The sequence below is a fragment of the Chroicocephalus ridibundus genome, chromosome 1, assembly GCF_963924245.1.
Source record: "Chroicocephalus ridibundus chromosome 1, bChrRid1.1, whole genome shotgun sequence".
NCBI lineage: Eukaryota > Metazoa > Chordata > Aves > Charadriiformes > Laridae > Chroicocephalus > Chroicocephalus ridibundus.
In genome coordinates this window covers 27,190,846-27,213,807 of record NC_086284.1, presented here as the reverse complement: position 1 = coordinate 27,213,807, position 22,962 = coordinate 27,190,846, and the positions used below count along the sequence as shown (strand labels likewise).

The following is a 22,962-nucleotide window of genomic DNA, read 5'->3' as shown; positions in this document are numbered from 1 at the left end:
TGAGGCACTGCATGTAGATATTCTAACAGAGGAATTGCCCATAGAATTGAACTGTATTTCACCAAACTGAGCAAAACTGGTTTTCCTACATACGCAGTGCATCTTATGATGCATTGTAGTATATATAAGAATTAATTTGGTACTGTAGTCATGAGCAACACAGAGATCTTTTGCATCCAAAGTTGAGTCTACTCAAATGGGAGCTTTACAACTGATTTCAATAGCAGTGAACACTGGATCCCAGCAGTGCTGTGCCATAAAGCTGTGCCACAAAGTCATTCGCTCACTCATATTAGTCATGTGCACTGAATACACACTACTTTGGTATCTTGCCAGCTCTGGATAACTTACATTAAGTCAACACATACTAAGATGTGTTCACATAATGAAGCGTAAGGTAAGAAGAAAAACGAGCTGTTTCTGTGCTGTTAAATATGTTTTAAATATGTTGTTACATATGGTTCAAAACACATTGCAAAATTGAAATAGAATGTGATTCCTGTTCAGGAGAAATGGCTCTGTGTGTCTGTACACATGTGTGTTTGTATTGCAATGTCAAATCCTTATTTGTGGGCATCTAACATTGATTTTTTTTACTCCATTGACACCATGTAAGATGATCTTTATGTGGAGGTTTACATAAAATGTGTATTTTACTGTATGACTGGCTACAAACCATGTACCCATGAGGGTGATCCCAAGAGAAAACGTGAATAAAAACGTTAAACTAAACAAATCTTTCTTTTTACAAAATTACGTATTCTGTTAATTTAAAGCATTCACGATAGTCAAACTGTGCTCTGTACTAGTGGCTCTCAAACCTCTAGTTTGAGAGGGGAATGAAGGTGTAGTGGAAGAAGACAACACATCCAAGGGAAATTCCATCCAGCTTTTGCCTCCTCTTGTGTGTTTTTCTCCATCTGAAGTTCCTCTCCTCTGTGACAACTATGTCAAGGGTGGAAGGTTGACTTTGGAGGCAGTGAGCAGCTAGGGAGACATAGCTAGGCAGGGGCACAGGGCAAGAAACAGCTGTGGGATGGCAGGGTGGAAGGTCTGGGGTCTACAGAACCAAATCTCTTTTTGTTAGAGGGTGAGAGATGTAGGGACTAGGAGTATAAGGCTGATGAAAAGTTTCTATGGAATAGTACAATCAGAGATTGGAGACTGGAGTGCTGAGGTTCAGAACAAACAGAAAGTAGCTGCACATACATTTATGTGGGAATGATGTGTGGAAAATCTCCTGCAGTATTACAGGAAAGATGAAGGGGAGCCCATTCTAAAAAGTCTGGGAACCACAGTTATATACTTAGGAATTTTACCTGCATAAACTGAAGAGAAGCTTCAAAGTCCTCCACAGGATACATCTTAATGCGAAAGAATTTCATTCCCATTATAAGACTGATAATGCTTTGAACTACATATGGGCTTTGTTCTTTATGCCGTAACTCTTTTAACTCTGCCATGAATTTCTTCTTTACAGCAGGAAATCTATGAATTCACATTGGTTAGTTACATTAAAGTACAGATTCATATTTGAAATGTACTGTAAGGCATATAAATGGTGAAAAACCTAAAGAAGATAGATACAACCTCGGTTGTAAAATACCATTTCAGTCAGTATGTGAAGAGATTTCTTTCTGTTTGGTTTTCTTTCACTTCTGATAAACTGATAAACCTGATCTTAGTCCCTTTGGATAACCACATCTTTCCAATTATTTTCTTACCATGCCCCTCTTTTACATAAGAGCTAACAATATCACTAGAATAACCTCCTCACATGTTTTTCAAAAAATCCAAGATGAAATATAGTTTTCTTGCAAGTACATGCAATGTTTTAAAAAGAAAATGCTTACATGATAACCGTGAAAATATTCAGATAGGCTATTCCTCCCTTCTGTTTTTTCTAATAGCCATTACAGTAATGCTTCAGCATTAACTACAATAATTTGGGATGGGGTGGTCTGTGACCATTTTTGATCTCCCCCAGGAGACTACTGGAGGTGTGTGTCTTTTGAGACACACTGTCCATAAAAATAACATATAGGAAGATCATCCAACAGGATCTCCTGTCCTTTTTGAGACAAAATGAAAAGAATGTCATTTTCATGGGCATGTGTAGCATATAACAACTTGTTATTATGTCCAATAGGGAACACAGGAGAGTTTCAAAAAACAGGTTGGCAGTAAGAAGCCCTTCATTGGTAGTAACATTTTAGCAAGGCCCTTCAGAACTGGAGAAGAAAAACAGTACTTATGGAGAAAAGGTATGTTTTGTATTTGACAGTCAACTTGAAGCTTTGGATCCAGATAACACTTCCCCTCTTGCCTTTGACCCAGATAATTTAGAAGCCCATGTAAGGCCTGAGCTAAAGTCTGTGAACATCATGGACTTCCAGCAACTCAAACTGGTTTGCCTACATCAGGCTAAAAAATAAGTTTGGTTAAGTTGATTGGTCTTACAGAGCAGACTCGCTCTCCGCAACACCAAGAAGTCAGGAGACAGAGATCACTGACATGGATCTATGTTGGAGCAATAGATTTCACTCTTCTGCTTCATTTGTGTGACAAGTGTATGGTGAGAGATTGTATCAGGTACTTGAGCTTCTAAATCTGTCTGCCTCCACATTCAAGATTTAAGACTGGAGTCCACAAAGTGTTTTGTGTCTTTACTGTGCCATCTGCGCTAAGAAGTGCAGGATGAAGGATTTGGAAGCAGTTGCGTTAAGTTCCATACTGAAATAACTGCAGAGAAACTTTAAATGTTGCTATGTTGGAGTATAGCCATTTTTAGGTTTGCCCAGCTAGACAAAAAATAGCATATAGAAAACAGGTTGATTAAAATAGCTCTCTTCAGCCCTTTGGGCTTTCCACAGACGTCATAGCTGAGATAAGAAAAATAATGCGGCTGTAGTCTAGTTGAATTTATTCAGTATCACTGGACTAGATGCAGAAAGCTGTGATTCCCTAGAGTTCTATGCTCTACAACACCTGGTTGAACACAGGGCCAGTGAGCTGAAATGATTTATTCCTATGCTATCTTTTAAGAAAGTGAGAAAATCAGAATATTCAAATGCTAAGCAAGTAAAACTTCTCAGATTTCTATTATATATGGTATTCAATTTTACTTACTTTGCTTGAGCTAGAACACCTATTACTTCTGCATACAAATCTGCAACAATGTGCATATTTCCAGTGTTAGGACCAAGGTACCTAGGCAAGAGACAAGAAAGAATTCTTGGCTGAGAAAGCATCCTGCTTAAACTGCTACAATTAAAAAATTCAGCAAATAATTTTTTTCATAGAATTTTTTTCATAGAATTTTTGTGTGAAAAAGAGCCTTACCCTTCTTTGTATTTAAAGTGCTTGAACGCCAAGTTAATAACATCATGTACCAAGCTGTCTATTACAGGATGAAGTGGAATCTGAAAACACAAAATAAAACATAACCAGTACACATATATTACACTTAGTGCTTGTTTTACTCCTGGGTACCTTCCCTTCACAGCTGAAACAGCATCTATCGAACAAAACATCTGAAATGAGCCATCCATTTAAAGTTTATGTAGTATTAAAGAGAAATACTTTATCTCCAAAGTGTTGGCAAAGCAAAGTCTGTATGAGCACATAATACTATGTATCCTACAGGTGCAAGAAAGACAGCAATAAACAAGCATGCAGGACATATCTCTTGATTTTATTAGACTCTCAAAGATGGAAATAGAAAGAAGAATCCTAAGATTAAGTTGTATTGGTCATTTCCATGATTTATTAGTTAATGACTAATTTAAGAACTCCTTACCTGTTTCAAAACTTCTATTAATACTAAAGAAAAAATAAAATCAATAGCCAGATCCCTTCTCTCCATTAAATAATCCCGCTGCTGTTCATCACTGCAAAATCAAAACAGGAAACACAATATTCAGAAGATGTGTCATAATTCATATTACATGCCTTCCTCAATTACATAAATACAGATAACAAAGGATTGTTCTACTTTTTAAACAGCCGTCCAGCATTTCAGAAAGTAATGTACTAATACGGTCTTAAAATCTGAGATAAATAGACCAAATTAACTTGTTTCTTTCACCTTCTTTCAAAGGTTTAAATGTCATTCTTCATTTCCTCCCTCTTTTTTCCCAGTTTAAGATCAACGCAAAACTTTCTCAAGAAGAAAAAAGCAAAGCAAAACCAAGGAAACGTTTGGATTCTGTATTCCAACAAATGGATTTCATTTCAATTTCCTTGTTGATGGCACCATTTAGACAATTCTCAATTACAGTTTGGAGACGAACATAATAAATTATTTTGTACTATCAAATTAGTACTTAGACTTGTGACGGATTTTGAAAAATGCCTTAATTGTACTGACGCAGGATTAATAAACAAACTACATTATCTTTTTAAAACTGTTCCAGGTTTATTTTTTAACTTTGTCATCAGTTGTCAAAAGTTTAAAAGCATTTTTTGTGAAGAACAACACAGAGGAATAAATGTTTTGGGTCTATTTTTGCTTGCTTGTTTTAAGACCTAAGTCAGTGCTGCTAAAGCTCTTTGACTGATTCACAATTTTTTGGATTGAGGACGGGTGTGAAATTTCCTTGACTAAGCAGAACGCTGTATTAAAAAAAATCCTTCTAAGTATCACAGAATTATTGCCTGCTCACATGAACAGACAGACACAGTTTATACAAACTAATATTTAAATGACATTACAGCATTCGAAACAGCAGTAAGAAATTGTGTTTGAACCATCAGGAGCATAATTTTAAAGACACAACTGCTCCATCCATCTACAAGCTGAGAGAAGAGTTCCAGAAAGAAGCAGAAAAAGATGACAAAAAGATTTCAAACAACTGTAACGTCACAAAGGCTGATCGGTGAAATGTAATACATTTTACCTTAGGATCTGTCATTAATATATGTATGCATATTCAAAATCATACCTTTTGGATTTAGTGCTTGTTCTTGGTCTGTACTCATGAGATTCATCTTCTATGCCATTCTGTCTTTTATACCAATCAAACAAAGTGCGCAGGATAGAAGGTAGACAATATTCTGAAAGTGAGCTCATTGAGCTTATTACCTATGGGGAAAAAACAACAGATCAACAAATCAACTGGTGTTCAAGTTCCCCCTCATCCTTAAAAGAGTACTAATTCAATGGTAAGACATGTTCTTTCTTGTTTTCATTTCATTTTTGAGATCCATGGTACAAGCAGTGACTTAATATTCTGCATTTTCTGTTGAAACATAAGCAGAAATACCATAATGGGCTGCATGTCTATAGTGTCTTTCCACTGATAATACTAAAATTATTAAAATTCCGTATTACAACTTACAACACACCAGAAAACTATCTAGTTCTTCAAGAGGCTTTTTTTTTTAATTTGTTACACAATGTTGATTTGACTTTGAGCACATTGTAAGGAAAGAAAAAGTGATGAATCAGAGGTACTGTTTCATGGGTTGTATCTAACTGCTGGATGCCCCTCCTGAAACTCAGAATATACTGAGAAACCCCGCAAGTTCTGCAATAATCTTAACCAACTGAATGAGCAGATGCATCCATCTTACTATTAGGCTGACACATTCAATAACTTAGACTTCTCTTTTACATATAGGAAAATATTTACAGTTTCCTGTGTCTTTGTGTGCACAAGTAAGAAAAACATAGTTTAAAATCAATCCTTAGAAGTTCCTGACTAAACAACTCTAGTGGCATACTGGAAAGGAAGATTACTGCTCACTCAGTATAATCTGTGTCACCAATTATAGAAATGTTACAGAACATATTACTACTGAACTATGACTTAAACTTCCCATTACAGGAAACCATAAAGCTGCAAAACATGAAAAGATCAAAAGCTAGGGTGAAAAAACCCCCACATTATTATACAAGAGGATTATATAGGTATTGCAACTGAATGTTCACAGCTACTGCATTTGTGTACTTTCTAAGAAATTAGATAACAACTATTTAAAATAGGAATAAATTGCTGATCCGGAGATGTGTGACCACCTCAAGAACCTGCGAAGCACTGAGCAGCAGGAGCGAGGTGCTGAAGCGTGTACTTCATGTCGAGTACAGTGATCATGTCATTAACTCGCTCAGGTTTATCCACCTGCTTAAACGTAAACCAGCACATTTTGGTGCTTGTGGAACAACAACAATGGAGTTTAATGTCTCGTATAAGACCAAGCTTGTGTGAAGTCTGTGACTAGGACAAGAGCTAAACGCGGGGACTGAGCCACTTACTTACATACAATTCCCAAACGCTACTAAAGCCTTAAATTACAACTTCTGTGGATGACAGTCAATTTAGATCAGTAACTCTGATGTCTTTTGGAGTTGTTCTGCTGCAGCATTTAACTAATTCACAGTGATGCGAATTAGTTGTGGTCTAAAGTTAACAAGACACTTTGAGGATAAAGTAGTATTGTTTTGATTGGATTTGGGTATTATGGCCTAAAATTAAACACTGAGCATTAGAAAGCTTTAACATTAGAAAGCTTAAACAACTGCTCCTGTAAAAATAGAAGTTTCTATAAAAGTACTATTTTAAGAAAGCTTTCAACCTAGCGTTTCCAGTATATTTTATTACCTGAAATATGTAAATTTTTGTATGTATGTAATTTTCCAAGCGAGAAGTTGCTGTGGAAGATGGCATGAAGGCACTGCTTGCAGCCATGACAGAAGGCCTTTCATGAAGAATTACTACAGCAGCCCAGGCTCAATTACACCAAAGCCTTCAAGCTTAAGACATCAGATAAATACTTAGAAGACATGAATCACCAATTCAGTGTCAGTGCAAACTATTCACTACTGACTCAGGACGCTTAGACATTTCAATTGCTTCTCTATTGTTTTCCAAAGGTTTTTCTGAAGCTGACATAACACCAGTTGTTAATTATGAGAGGCATTGAAAAAGGCTTTGCTGGGGAACACTAGAACAGAGCTAAATATCTTTTTTAAAGAGATCCCAATATCTAACTGCAAGTGAAAAGTTGTTTCAATCATGATTTCCTGAACATTCACCAACATATATATCAACGCTGTCCTCTAAATCCCAGCTACACAATTTCACTGACCACAGAAAGTCAAAGTGATTCCTGTTAAATCTCCCCAAGCCATACCTTCTCTGCTGAATTTACACTGTGTTTCTTTAGTAGGGATAAAAGGTCAATATAGCTTTTTTTTTTAATCTTTCTGTCATTGCACTTTTAAGACAGGAAGGAAGGGCGGACTGGGCAAAGACCTGGCTCTGAGGGAACAGGAAGGGAGGGAAGTCTAGCCAGCGCGTTGGTTACTCAACCCTTTCATTTACTGGAAGTAAGTCCAGGAGTGAGATGAATTCTAGCTCTGTGCTGCTCCTGAAAGGGAGTGCACAGATGTACAAGTATGTCCTTGTTGGACAAATGATCATGTTCTTCCATTATAAATGAACTACCTACTGTATAGCTTAAGGATAAGAAAGCTGCACAAGTATGGCTGTTTAAAACTTGTGTTCACAGAGCATTAAATATACTTGAAGTAAATGCTTAATATTTATTTTGGAATAATATGTAAGAGTAAATTTAATGAAATTCTGCCCAGACAGTTTGCTCAAATTTATATACTTTCATAAAAGTCTTGCTATATTGTCAAAATAGAAACATAAGAAATGCTTCCACTAACAGCAGACAGATTATGATTTTTATTTTTTTTTATTTCACATATGAACTTCTATGTGCTTTAACAGCAAGTAGATTCAAAACTGCATTCAATTTCCAACAGTACCACTGCTTTCTTGGCTCTGCATTTTTTCCATATACCATAAATGTCAGTATGTATGTTAAATGCGCATTTTATTGACATTTTAATAATGCAGAATCGCAGTACTTCATTTTTGCATAGCGTTGGTTCATTTTTTGTAAATCTATTATTTGCACAGTGTCTGTATATTCTGTTGTGTAGATTCTAAATAATGGACATTAGGAGTAGAGATTTTACACTTTCTATCAATCAAAAGCAGAATTTGATAAACATTGTCTTAGCTATATTTAGGATACTCATAGCCATTCAATAACATCTTCCCTACATTCAACGTTTTTTCCACTTCATGCATGTCCATAACAAAGCCCCATAACTACAATCAGTATAGATTCAAGGAAAATAACAGCTGCAATGAAATCCTTGCTTCTTGAAATCAACAGCAAAACTCTCATGGACCAGAGTAAGACTGTGATTTCATATGCAATATATGGAATTAAGGAGATCAAGCTAACAATTCCTATTCCAAATACTCTAGACTGGGGCAGGGGGAAAGTGGAGAGATGAACTGCCCTAAGCTCTAATCAAAGCAGCTCCACGCTCTAATTCTGTCGTGCCCTTTGAGACAAAATCTTTTTTTTCTGCTAATGATAGATCTCTAGATAAGTTAACTCTAATAGAAAAGTCTCTGGAATGAAATATTAGAATCAAGTACTGCAGTTGTGTTCGTGCAGATCTTTCATTCACATCTCTGTTGTAAGCATTTTTTTATGTGCTACAAAGTAACATGTCCCTGGGAACCATTAAAACTGATAACTATTAAGTTGGACTCACTGGTTTTCATTTATGACCTTTCTTTTGTGAGTAAAAAACCAGGATTTTTTAATAACATAATTTTGTAGGTTGTTAATTTAACCTAGCTTGCTTATACATTAGCAATGTTTATAGCTATCTTTCTGCCAGAGTAACAGTTTACATGAAAACCCATTTATTTCTAGTGTGCAGCAAGTTCAGTTCTTTTAATTTTGCCTTCAGATTTACTTTACACATTGCTTCAACCCAAACCTTGGATCAGGAGCCAAGGGTTGTTCTATGACCCCATCAACACCATTTCTTATACTCCCTCTACCATGTGCCCTTCTGATGGTGAAGAGAATGCGTACAAAGCAGGGAAAGGGAAAAAACAAAAGGGGCAAACTGCAGTGCTACTGCAATGATGATGATACCATTATTCACTTGCTACATCTAACAAATATAATATTGCATGGGAATAATTATCAGCGTGTCATTAGGCTGTTATGAAAAAAGCACATTTAATCATTAGTATGTTGCTACATGTCTTTTTTATTTATATTTGTATTTTGCACATTTTTTATTATTACATTTTTATTTTCCCTTTTTTAGCTTGACCTATTTTTTGTTTCCATCTCCTAAAAGCATATAAAACATTAAACATTTTTGCTTTCCAATCTGTATTCTCCAACTGAGTGCACTTCTAAGAAGAGAATAATTAAAACGAGCACAAATTTTTGTGCAGTTTATGCTGAAACTCCTGCAACAGGCACCTCATACAGACAGTTTCATATGAAAACTGAGTCTTGCTTTTAAGTTTTCACTTTCATGGCCAAAGCATTACATTCATTTTGTATTTTCATATGGAAAAATGACTGCAGGTTGGTCCAAGATTACATAGGGCCCTTTTTCTGCCTCCAGTGTTGTCAATTCACAGAACATTTATATACCGTGGTAAGAACAGAAGATACTTTAGTAGGGGCTGAGAAAAGACTAATAAAAATATTTCCTTGGGTGAGGATAAGCCACTTGGATAATTATGGGGTTTTTCACCCTAGCTTTTGATCTTTTCATGTACTGCAACTTTACGGTTTCCTGTAACAGGAAGTTTAAGTCATAGTTCAGTAGTAGTATGTTTAATAACATTTCTGTAATTGGGGACATAGAGAATGCTAATGCTGCAGCAGTAATGCTCTTTGCCAACAGGCAACTCGAGTTGTCCCATCAAAAACTTCTAAAACATGATTTTAAATATACTATAAAGATATTTAACCATATGTAAAAACTATATAATTTCCTGTATATATTTTCTTTATATACATGCACACTCAAAAGGAAAATACAGTCAGTGTAAGGAATCCAGTTTGTGAGGCTAACGGTGAGACATTCTGCAAGTCAGGATGAGTAAGATTACTTCATACATTGCTCAAGATTCTATTATGAGTTTGAGGAGGGTGATGCAATTGGCAGCCAGACAGAGCCCGCAGGACAACACTGTCTGCCTAACAGGAGCCACCGACACTACATCCATCTGGAGAGAAATGGCTCTGCCTGTGCACAGTCAGGTCCCTAGGTGCTGGATCCATCACCACCATCACAACTAGCATTCCTAAAATGGTGTTTGAAAATGGGCAGGGAAAAAATGCTGGTTCTCAGAGAGCTGTTTAGGGGAAGTAAGCAATGCTTTCAGAATAATTTTAAATGGTTTGGGGGTTTCAGTGTTAAACTTGATGCTGATTGCTCTGGGTAGCTAAAGTTCCATTCTGCTCATTGTAAGTTACTGCTGTTTTTTCCATCTCTGAACCTGACTTGCAAAAGGCAAATTTTAAACCACGTCATGCCTTTTGCTGCTTTTTAATTTACAGTTAGAAGATGCAGCTCAGATATTTTAAAGTGACTGGTGACCTGGTCACTTACTCATCACTTAATTTCATTCAAATTGAATACAGACAATTTTGATAAAGTAAAAAAAAACAAAACCAAAAAACCAGGCTCACCAGCCAGGTACAGTTCAGAGCCATCTCCCAATTACAGCCGTACATCAATCCCAGGAGCACTAGAACATCTCAAAATTATTGTGCTGTTCAAGCACAAAACAATGTGAAACCTGAAAAGGGAAACATTCCCAACAACTCAGGCTGAGGCAGACAGATAGGCTGAAAATTTCAATCCGAACAGTTTGAAAAATTTCAAGGAACTGAAAACTAGGTTTTCTTACAGGACATCTAAGGCAATCTCAGTTCTATATTTTTCTATTAACTCTACACATAGGTAGATATACAATTTTCTGTTAGATCTACACTCTAGATATACAATTAGAAAGATATACAAATGTCGTGGTATAACAAAATTTGCCTTTGTTTTTTATCTGCATCTGTTCTTTCCCCCAGCATTCAGAGTAAATGGCTACAGTAGGAAATACACAGTTGTTTCACTCTAGGAATCATAGAATCATAGAATTGTTAGGGTTGGAAGGGACCTTAAAGATCATCTAGTTCCAACCTCTCTGGGCAACCTGTTCCAGTGTCTCACCACCCCCATGGTGAAGAACTTCTTCCTAACGTCCAATCTGGATCGGCCCATCTCTAGTTCTAATCCATTCCCTCTAGTCCTACCATTACCCAACATCCTAAAAAGTCCCTCCCCAGCTTTCTTGTAGGCCCCCTTAAGATACTGGTAGGCCACTATAAGGTCTCCTCGGAGCCTTCTTTTCTCCAGACTGAACAACCCCAACTCTCTCAGTCTGTCCTCATAGGAGAGGTGCTCCAGCCCTCTGATCATCCTCGTGGCCCTTCTCTGGACACGTTCCAGCACGTCCATATCTTTCTTGTAGTAGGGGCTCCAGAATTGGACGCAGTACTCCAGGTGGGGTCTCACGAGAGTGGAGTAGAGGGGGAGAATCATCTCCTTCGACCTGCCGGCCACGCTTCTCCTGATGCAGCCCAGGATACGATTGGCTTTCTGGGCTGATAGTGCACACTGACAGCTCATGTTGAGCCTCTCATCTACCAGCACCCCCAAGTTCTTTTCTTCAGGGCTGCTCTCAAGCCAGTCACTGTGAGCATTTGCTGTTCTCATTAATTGATCTTCACTTAATTGATCAATTTTCTGCCTACTTACCAATAACTAGGAGAAGCATAAGTCTTCTAATTCTTCCTTGTAAAGGGCCACAATTTGCTTAACCATGAATATTTAATCAAACCACAGCCACACATTATGTGTTTGTTTAATACACTGCAGGAACAGTATCACAAGTTTTGCATATGGGTGGCTTAATTTGTTTTTCTTTCCCATTTATGTGTGACACTCTTCCCACAGGAAGGAAAAAAAAATATATAAAATTAAGGTCAGAACACCACAAAAAATTTCATTAGGCAGCTACAGAGTAGTCACAAAGCAGCCTCCTTTAGCCTATAGTGGCTGGCTCCCCTGTGGGGTCTCTCTGTGGTCAGCAAGGAGAGCAAGGAGCTCCCCAGTGCAACACAGAAGTCCTGCCACTTGCCGCCTCTTCTGAACAGCCCCCTGAGCAGGCTGCCTCTCCCCAAAAAGCAGCTACAGAACAACCTAAAGAGCATCACTTCATCAAGCTAAAATTATGAAGTGAGCCTTTGCAAATGCCACAGGGCATCTTTGCTTCTGGTGCAATGTACCTAATGTCCCAGAAAACACAATACATGTCTTAAATTAATTTGAGGTTCTGAATTCCTACTCATACTTATCTCCTCTCCCAAAGTTAAGTTAATCAGTATGGTACCTGCAGCTTATGGCATTACTCACAGTTGCTTTCAGAGTTGTTGCTGTTGCTGCTGCTTCTGCTATGTCTTTCTCTCCTGTATTTCTGGCACTGCTGGTAGCACAGTGGTGTGGGCAGCCACGGAGCAGTAGCGACAGCAATGGCAGCTGAAGCAGGAATGGCAGAGCAGCAAATACCTTTGTTGCTTATAGAATCATCGATTCATAGAATAGTTTGGGTTGGAAGAGACCTTTAAAGGTCATGTGGTCCAACCCCCCTGCAATCTTCAACTAGATCAGGTTGCTCAAAGCCCCATCCAGCCTGACCTTGAATGTTTCCAGGGATGGGGCATCCACCACCTTTCTGGTATGTGAGACCTGTTCCAGTGTCTCACCATCCTCAATTTTTTCTCATTTTCCTTTTTTATTTTATGATATACCTTGAGTTTATCCCTCCTCTTTGTTTGGAGTGAGTTTTGGCATCCTTTATGCAATAAACTCTTTAGCAACTAGCTTTATTTCTTTCAAAATAGGTTACTTGTGCAGGATTTTTTTCTGGATGCTTTTTTATTTTTTTTTAAGAAACAGACTGCTGACAAAAATTAGTTTTCTTATACCATCATTAAAAATTGTGTATATTGCTGCTGGTTTTATTTTTATCCTTGTCCCGTTTCCCTAACATAATCAATTTATTAATCTAATACCAGAATAATAGGATTTTCATTTTATTCATTAAAATTTTATTGTTTGATTAAATGAAATCTAATTCATTATACAAATTCTATTTTAGTTTTTAATTCTTTTTCCCTGACAACCAATTTTCTCTAATTATTATTTACCTTGGCATATATAAGCATTTATTCTGACAACCGAATTTATGCTTAATTTTAAATACAACAGGTTGGGTCAGCCTACGTGAAGTGCAGTGTATGTGTAAATCATGCTGGGTCACGGCTACAGAGACAAAATATACTGATGAGATTGATGCCAGTGACAATGATTCTAAAGGCCCTCATATTAACCATAAGAGAAACCCCATAAAAGGAAGACTGGAGGCCATGTGCTTGTTTCAAAAAGCAGATATCCTGAAAAGATATAAAGTTTGTTTTGAAACCTCCATCAGGGGAAGCAGCCAGGAAATAATACCCATGCCTAATACACTGTAAAAAGCCAGAAGTTCTACAGCAAAAAAAAAATACTGAACTTGAAATCAGTGGCAAAATCCTCCTAGTTTTAAACCAAGAATGGTTAGGCAAAGCACTCATCATTCTACTAAAGTACATTGAGAGATACTGCTTTTGCGGTATGCAACCATAGTGTAAGGACACTAGACTGCCTTACAAGTATTTGTCTTATAGCCTGAGGAATAGAAATAATATAATTTCAAGTGTCTTACTTGATCAAACTGTGGGTCTTCTCCTCGTTGCAGAGATTTGGTCAGTGGCTTCTCCTAAAAAAAAAAAAAAAAAAAATTAAATATGTATTACTTAAGATCAATGCTAGGATATATTTTATCAACTCTATTTATACACATAATTTGCCTCCTGACCAGTTTCATGCTGGAGATACTGTTTGTTTCATATGCAAAGGAGACCTAATATGACCTAATACTGACAGAGTGTCTCTATTGTCTTTCCAAGAAAGAAAAGTATTAACCATTTATTACACTTGAGTTACTTGGTGCTCACAGTGACAATAAATTCTTTCAAAATCCTAAAAAGCACCTGGTATTTCCTCCAACACATAACCAAGGAGCTCTATTTAGCTGCTTGAGGTGCATTCTTGTTACAATACCACCAGGCAATACAAACATGTCCATAGATACAGTGCATCACACAACACATACTGAAAGAAAGGTGATTTTAGAAGAATCAAATATCATAGACTCCATTTTTAAGGAAGATAATTGTGGAAAAAATGACTGTATTACTCAAAAAAACCCAACCAACCAAAAAAAGGCATTTTTGGAATGGAAGCAAATTTTCAGGACAAGTTCTCAGAATACGTGGGAAGGCCAAGGAGAACTGCCCAACTCAGAAAACTGAGGCCCCACATGTGAACATCCATTCACCTTTATGGCTTTTTTGCCAAGCAAGCTCAATTACCGAGGCATATAGCAGTACATAGTCCAGTATTCCAGATATACACAACAGCATACAAAACATGAATCTCCTAAACCACAATGAAGATAAACAATACATAAAGGCAGATGACAGTCTGAAAAACATGTCACTGTCACAATTCTGCACTGAATTGTACTACTGTTGCTGGTGTCTAAAATGTGTCAGCGCCTAATTCTTCTGCAAATCATGCTTCTTTCTTCTCTCACAGCTGCAAGACCGGGGCTCTCCCACCAGCTCAGCAAGAGATTTTCTGTTCAGCTTTCATCAAACTATTACACTCATCAGCATCTGTTAATGTATCAGGCAAAAAACCATCACTGCCAGGGGATGAGAGATGCAAAACAAAGAAATCTGTAAAGCTGCTGAGATAATGGAATGGAAAGACTTGAGGCAGTCTAAAGATTTATATTATTTAATGTTTCTCTCTGGAGAAAATGTTGTCCAGTATAATCTCCTGCCTGATTTTGAAATTAATTATGCTGATCCACTTGTAATGCCAGCTGGCGAGGAGGCTGGCTGCAGTATCCCCTGACTACCTACCAAATAGAAAAATCAACAAGATGTTTTCTATTGAGTCATTTATCCAGGACAGTCATCAATATTTTTCATTGTTATCCCTAATGTCTAGAGTGACTCCTCCAGGTTACATTAAAGGCACAACAACTATTAATTAGAACTTTATGACAGATTATTGGTAATGAACAGACACGGTAAAAACTTGTTGCCCAGAAACAGACCCACGACACCACCCCACCCGCTGTCTTCCTCCTCAATCACTAACTTAGTGCTACCCTACCTCGTTGTGTCTCATGGGAGGACAATACTTCTTTTGTCTATTGCCGCACACTGAAAAGGACAGCAGAGAATCTTTCAAAAGTAGAGTTTGATTTATTTAAAAGATTATGAAGTTTTCATGTCCTGGACAAATCGATGACTGAAGAATGAGTGCAGGTTAGGGCAAAAAACACCCAACACCCAATCGTTTTTTTAATTAAATTTCTGATTCCGTTACAGAAAGCTTGTGTTACCACAGAGACATTTCTTAAGGTCTGTTTCAATAAAAAGAGCTTTGGCATCCAGAAGCTTTGCGTTCCAGTGCCCAACACTGCAATGCTTGGCTTTCAGAGTAATATCTAAAATCCCGCAGAAACGCATTCAGTGTTTTGGGCAGAAATGAGGTGTGGGATTCCTCATTACTTGCTTGTCTGTAAGGCGGGCACAGCTCAATGAGAAAAAATGTGCTCTGGGAATCCAGGTCTGGAAGTGCAGTCCTGAAAGTGTCCCAAACACCCGTTACCTATCTCTGGAAGCACACACACCTCACAAATACTTCAGCTTCTGACAATGATGTTCCCCAGGGACTGTGTTTTCTAAGTTAGTGAAGGTCCCTCCGTTTCAACAAGGCCATACAACTCATCTCTTGCCCTCTTACAGGCAACCAGACCAGGGCTTCCCAAACCATAGTACATTCAGCTAAAGAAATGGTTCGCAGGCCATGTAACAGACTTGGTCGCAGCAGAAGGCAGCCATGGGATGGAGACCAGCCGACGGCACCAACAAAAAGCCAGGAAGGGTTCTGCTGCCATAACTTCTCAATCTCTCCAGTCTAGGGCTTTAATTGAGGCCTTTTTCTTCCCATCCTGCACCTACTGCATTCTTGCTGCTTCGCCTCTCCTCATGCTCTTGCCAGGCAGCAGCTGCGGCTGCAGCTGTCTCTGCTTCTTCGTCGTCCCCTGTTCAGGTTGCTGCTGCTGCTGCTTTTTCCTCGACTCTTTCCAAGTACGGTGCTGCCAGTGCCTCTGCCTGCTGCGACCCCAGCCATGGCTCGGCCCGGCTGGACCCGGGCTGTCTCCGTGAAGCCAAGTGTCTCTGCACAAACCGCCCCCCCCCAGCCCCGTTCTGGGAGTGGGGTGCCCACCTCAGAGCAACTCATTGTACCCCTGCAGGGAATGGCAACAACCACAAAAAGTTATACTTGGGGCTTGGAGATTTGAGAAAACTCAAAGTAGAAGTTATTACTATTTACTTTATTACTAATGATGAGTACTGAATAGATAATGAACTGAATAAAGATGAAGGGCTAGACACAAATATGTTTTTTTGGTCTCTAAGTGCTCCTAAAATATAAAAGGGCGATTGCTTGCACAATGAGTGTAACAAGTGACCGTGTCAGGAAGATGCTGCTGAGTAAATTCAAAGACAGCTCAGCTACATGCAGGTGCTTCAAATGTCCTTTGAAAACTGCATTTTTTTCTTTATGCAACAGATAATTTATTTTCATCTACCGTAAACAACTTGCCTATTCTAAACCACTTAGTTCTAATATCCTTACAAATCTTACCATTTAATTTTGTGCAGTATTTTCAACATCGTTGCTATGGCAGCTACTATTTAAAATATATTATACTCAGTGGTAGACATTTTCATTATATACCAAGCATTCAGGGTGGCAAAGACAAGGTTAAAAAGTATAATAAAGTGAAATTGCCTCTGAGTAATAGATTCCATAGCGGTCTATTTACCCTGGAGGTATACTTATTTAAAAGTTTTCAAAAAAATCTCAAAAATGTTTTCCAGCCTCAAGGCACTATTTTATTTTTATTTATTTTCTTGCCCACCCAATTCAGAAATGGCAAAGAAAGAGGCCCTTGCATGTTATGAGTTGACTCTGTGTGAGTCTCTGTAGCTATAACACATTCAACAGAAATGTCTTCCAAATCTTGGATGAATAGGTAGGCTGAATTTGGAGCCAAAGCCTACAACCACAAAATATGAATAAAGAAAGTTTTGATTAATTTGAAAGAGCTCATAGCTTTCCGGGCTATAAAAAACATCAAAAAATTTCAGAAGAATGGATCCTCAATAATAACATTTCCATTTTTAATCACTAAGTTAAACATCCTTACTTCTTGTTTGAAGTGCTGCCTTCAATTGTATACTCTGTATTTGTTCATGCTGGTAACTCCCATGATATGAATACACGTTAGAGATAAGCAGTAAAGATCAGCAAAGACAATTTTGCATTTAATATTTGAAACTATCGTTTTTCAATAAAACTGTCTAAACTTTTTGCATCACCAACGCTCACCTAGAAATTAATTTACTTCCTCTGCCTCACTGCTGTTGTGAAAACATTAATAGAATATAATAAAATAGAATATGTTGGATATGCAATGGCAAATGTATATTTTATCACGTTTGCATGCATTAATGAAATATAAAATTCACAATTTATCTAAAAAATAACATATCAGTCAAACCCCCTATTCACACAGGCACATTAAAACATTTCTCCAAAGACTGTCTGCTACTTTTAACGGTTAATATATTAAAGCTTTTTCAGGGCTGCTACACAAATATAATTGGGTAAATTTACACAGGAATAGCTTTCCTCGACCACCTGTCACAGAACTGAGTGTTCACAGAAACATGAAAACAAAAGGATGTTATAGAGCTTATGGAGCTTCACTATGTCAGCATGTTATAATGATATATAACGCCCCTTAAAGTTATTTCTAACCTCAGCAACCATTGGGCATGTTATTCCTACTGAACTATGACTGGATACTGTATTATTGACTGAGATAAACCCCATCTTTTTATAAGAGCATGGAGGATGCAAGGGTATTTTGATACCAAATGTACCTTTTGCATTGCATGCTAAAAAGCAGCCACACATACTCAACTGAGTAGTCTGCCAGGATGGAAGCGTTACCAAAAGGAAACAGCAGAAGAATGGACCTTTTCACATAAAATGGTGTTGACATAGACCACATTCAACTACTACAGCTAAAATATGTATTTAAAATTGATGTAAGCACAATCTTAAGAAATAAAACATCCCCAAGTGTAATTCTTTCCTGCTTAAGATTACATCATCACATAAGCCCAAAAAGAAATTGAACGTCTTTGTATTATATTCTTATCAGCAGGAAAGTAAGATGTTTTGTAGGAAAAGGTCTGCTCCAAAAATAGCTGGATCAAACATGCTAAATTTTTAATTTTGCCATTGGTTAATTTGTACAAAGATCAGAAAACATATCGCTGTCAATCTTGTGCTCGTGTGGTCTGTAGACCGTTATCTGTATCATCTAGGAGAAAATGCCATGGCATCAATTCGCTTCTGAAGGCTGGGCATGCCAAACTTTATTCCACAGAGGAGCAGCCACTGACCTACCAGTTCGTGGCTGCTGAAAGGGACAGTTTGTCTGGTCCCTGCCTCCATTTCGGCTATGGGCTCCTGCCGCCTCCTTGCCAGAACCTCCCTCCCATATGGATCCTGCATTGAGCAGGTTCATGCAGCTGAACTGCAAGTACTTACTTCTGTTTTGCCCTCTCAAAAAATGGACAGAACGGTCTTATTTACCTTTTTACTCTTTGGGAATTCCCCCATCACCACCCCAGTATGCCTAGTTAATTTATACCTAAGCAATTAAGAGAGCCAAGCTTTTTGACTCAAAAGCACAATCTGTTTATTCTGACAGTCTCCCAAATGTCTCCCACCTGGAACTTCTATGAAACAGGCAATTAGTGTCCTGTTTTCACAACCATTCTTTGCAAGTCAGCAAGTCCTCCTGCATAAAAATAAAAATTGCCAATTCAGTGGATGATAACAGAATCTTTGATTCCTCTTGTTGCTCTGCTCAGCAACAATTAGCTGCTAGATACCTCTTAAAAGACTGGGTCAGTGACCATGGTACACAGATAGTAAAATAAACAGAAAAGGGGATTTCCTTTACTAACATTTGAAATTCTAAGCACACACCAAAAGGAAATTCTAAGTGCAAGCATAATAAAAAAGATACGATAATATATTGTATGGTAGCTTCAAGAAAGCACAACTCCTCTGCATAAGAAAAAATTAGACTCCAAAAATGTTAAAGAGAACTCTGATGGACATCATGTCACTTTTCAAAATTAAGTAAAAAAAGCAATGCTAATTTCACATGGTATTTCATATGCAGAAAAAAGCATATTTCAAGTGGCTATGAAATATATACAAAAATATTCTACATCTCCCATAAATTTTTATTTTAGCAACCTCACATCAAAAACCTGCTTGTATTAGAGTTATTGCATAAAAATAATAAAAGGTGTATGCTTAGAAGACAGGCTCAGTATTACTCAGTCTATTCTTTCTTCATGCAATTGCTGTCTTCTTTATAAGAGCTCTTCTGTTTTGTTCACGTGGAAAAGGATGTGCCCAGTACTGGTGTAAGTGCTGAATACAAAACTGTGTAAGAAAACACCAGTTCAGCTTCAAGTACAAGTTTTCCCTCACTGGCTCTGACGCTCGCCTCTTTGGCATCCACGTTCTGTACTGTTCTGACTCGGTGATAGCTTATGTCATCACATCAGGTATTACAGGCTAATTTTTGTCTGATTATCACATTCTCTGCAAAAGGCATTTTTTACCTAGGCCGTCCTAACAACATTACAATGTGGACATTCAGAAATTTTGGTCATGAGAATGTTTAATCTGAAGTAATTGATATATCAGAAAAAAAGGCCAAACAAGCCAAAGAAACAGCAAATTAATTTTCAGTACTACACAGAACTGCAGTAAATTCCAAGCAGACTGAAGAGAGAAGCAAACCCACTTAATTAGAGATTCTTTCCAAGTTATTAGATGCACAGTACAAAAATTAGCACTGCAACTTTCACAGAAAAACATGGAACTTAAGAAAAATCTTCACGAAAAATACAAAAGTTTTCTTTCCTTCACTTACCTTGAGCAAATAACTTAAGAACTCTAACATTCTTACCTGATCAGTAAAAAAATTCCCAGACATGACCTCAACTTGGTGTTGATAATAAATGGTCACAAACCTTTAAAAAAGGTTAAGTGCTGTTAAAGATATAAGGGTAACTGAAAAAAAAAACCAATCAAAAAAACCCAAACAAAAACCCTACTGCTCTCAGCATTTGTATCTTCTCTAATATTTTTCCATTGTGAAGTAAGGTGCTTTCTTGTAGGTAGGAAGTAAAAAAAATCCTTTTACTAAGGTATTTTAAGACAAAAGAAGCTGATGACTACCAGTGGACCAGTTCCAAAAGAAGTATTTTAAATACATGCTTTTGTATTATCTGTAAAGTTGAAAAGAATACTAAGGATGACTTTACTGAAATTCGAGGTAGACTCTAGCTCAAGTGAGAAAGAAAATTTTGCTGGCTGTTTATTTTCAGAGTATTGTGTTCATAGGAATGACTTTTAAAATTGTAACTCAATGAACACATCAAAATCCTTTGGCTGAACGCATGCAAGTTGTAAGGTCTGGGCTAGTATCATCATACTTTCCTTGGTTTTCCTGGATTTTAGTTACTCCTGTACTACACTGTACAGAAAAAAAGGTGAAATTTACAACCTCTAAGTTTGATAAATTTAAAAAGAGTATCTGGAAATGAAGTGTGGACACTTAATGTTGGCACCGTAAATCCATCATAGACCTGTGTTAGCGGACTGACTGATTCTGACTTAAAAATTCCCAAAGTAAGAAGATAAAATTTTGTTAATTGGAACCTAATTTCCTGAGGCAGAGAATATATTAAATTTTAGTGGCATCCTTGCTTATGATTTCAATTCATGAAGGACCATAACATACAGTTTGGGGAAGGACTATGAAGCTAATATAATGGATTAACTAAGACACTGCTAATTGAATTTTAGGTACAGGATTGAGTTTCTTAGTAGTCTGAAGTTCAGCCAATGATTTACATGGGTTAAGTCTGACACTATTAATATTCCCAATTTCTATAGCTATAATCAATTATTACAGATTCAGTGATTTACACTCACAAAAGAGTTATTGACTAAACTGTATTTGACTGTAAATGTGAATATTCAAAAACCTCTAAACCATTCTAAGTCAGTCTTTGCTAAACTAACTAAACCGGTATTAATGAAATGAGAAAGGTTTGTTATAGGAAGCAGCAGTAATAAACTGTTGCAGAACTGGAAAACCACATGGCTATTACATCGCAAAGCCTCACTGCAGCAAGACATACAAAAAAAATACAGGGTTTTTTTGCTTATATGATGCATTTTCATCAAGGTGAGCAAGGATTTGCTCAAAAATACTCAAAAACTATTGAAGTAAATACAGATTTTTTTCTTCTGCCTTTTTTTCTTCTTTTTTTTTTTTTTTTGTGCTGAGATCCATTACAATGCATTTTCATAAAAATGTTTCTCCATAACAGGAAAAGGAACAGGCTCAAAATAAAGAGACCCAGAGCAAGCTATACTCCATAAAAACACTATTGCCACCTTGCTCTCAACATCAAGCCAGGAAGAAGGCTTTCTGGAGTCATACTCTTATCATCAATGATACTTCGTATAAGGCTCCAGTCAGGAGTGGTGTCATGAGAGGCAGTATGAGAGTCCAACGCCTTTTATCTATGAGACTGTGGGACTGGAATAAACATGATGGTCTGAAAAAGCATTTGATACAGTGATTTGTATGTAACTTATTTTTAGCATTCTAAGAACAATCGACTATGGAGATCTGGACTTCCACATCCACGTTAAGACCTTCACATGAAAAGTGCTACTCAAAGCCCTGTTTGAGCTGTTTACCAAGGTGGTTCCGCTGGCACTCTTCATTTGAAAATATATGTATTTTTAAAAAAAAAAAATTCAGGGGTATGCGTACAATAATCACTATACAATAATCACTTCTATGAAGAGAAAGTTTTTGTGACAGCAGAATTCTGTAGAATTGAAACACTGAAAGACACAGTGGTAAATTAAATAGATTTAGGAGACAAAGCCACTACAGCCAAAAGTTTGTACCGTCAACAATACTGTTCCCTGCTTTCCACCTCTGACATTACTTCTGAGAGCTGGCAAAGAGGGTGAGAGGATGCTCTTCCCTGACCTTGATGCACCCTTTTGGCATTTGGTACATCTTTGTTTCCTAAATAAAGAAGTTAACTGACACTTCAATTCTATATGCAAAGAGTTTTACACCAACTGATTTATGATGAGCAAAGTTATTTCTTCTGTGTAAGGACATGGTAGACAAATGCAGGAAGCTTTTTTTTTCCTGCAATGAATGGGGGATGCCCAGCTTCCCTCCTGAGCTCCCCACGTTTTCCAAGTTATTAAGAGAGTGCTGTCCCCACCTTCAGTCAAACCTCCTTCCATGGCAAGAGCAATGCTACGAGCATTTAGGGGACCTCCATGTTCCAAGCACCGGATGAGGTTCTTTCTGTTAGCACATTTATAGGGAACTCAAAAACTGCTATTAAAACAGGGAGGTCAGGAAGGGTGGGTAAATCTCCCATGTTTGCAAGCCTTGGGAATGACAATACAGGATTGGCACCAGACTTGTACTAAAAGGTACAGCAGAGTAAAGTGCAGAACGCCTGTCTGGATGCAGACATCCATAATACCCTACGACCAGGCAGGACAGATACCCTACCTGCTACCGCCTACTAAGACATGGCTGCATGAGAGAGAGAGACCTGTAGTTGTTTCTGATACAGAACCGCCCATGATTCCACACTTTTCCCAGTATCTCACCCTCCATGGGAAGCACTAAGCAGGACATGCTTCAGTCACGGCGA

General features: G+C 37.6%; 1 protein-coding gene across 5 annotated transcripts in view; it reads right to left on the bottom strand.

Moving 5' to 3' along the window:
• FRY (FRY microtubule binding protein) overlaps positions 1 to 22,962 on the bottom strand; it is a 250,230-nt gene that overhangs the window by 110,524 nt on the left and 116,744 nt on the right. For all 5 annotated transcript variants that reach the window (XM_063332373.1, XM_063332364.1, XM_063332338.1 and 2 more), the window contains 6 exons: positions 13,671 to 13,724; positions 4,944 to 5,083; positions 3,800 to 3,890; positions 3,343 to 3,422; positions 3,130 to 3,210; positions 1,320 to 1,488 (listed from right to left, as the gene is read on the bottom strand). In XM_063332373.1, coding sequence (XP_063188443.1) covers positions 1,320 to 1,488; positions 3,130 to 3,210; positions 3,343 to 3,422; positions 3,800 to 3,890; positions 4,944 to 5,083; positions 13,671 to 13,724 — 615 coding nt within the window. The remainder of the gene's footprint in view (positions 1 to 1,319; positions 1,489 to 3,129; positions 3,211 to 3,342; positions 3,423 to 3,799; positions 3,891 to 4,943; positions 5,084 to 13,670; positions 13,725 to 22,962) is intronic.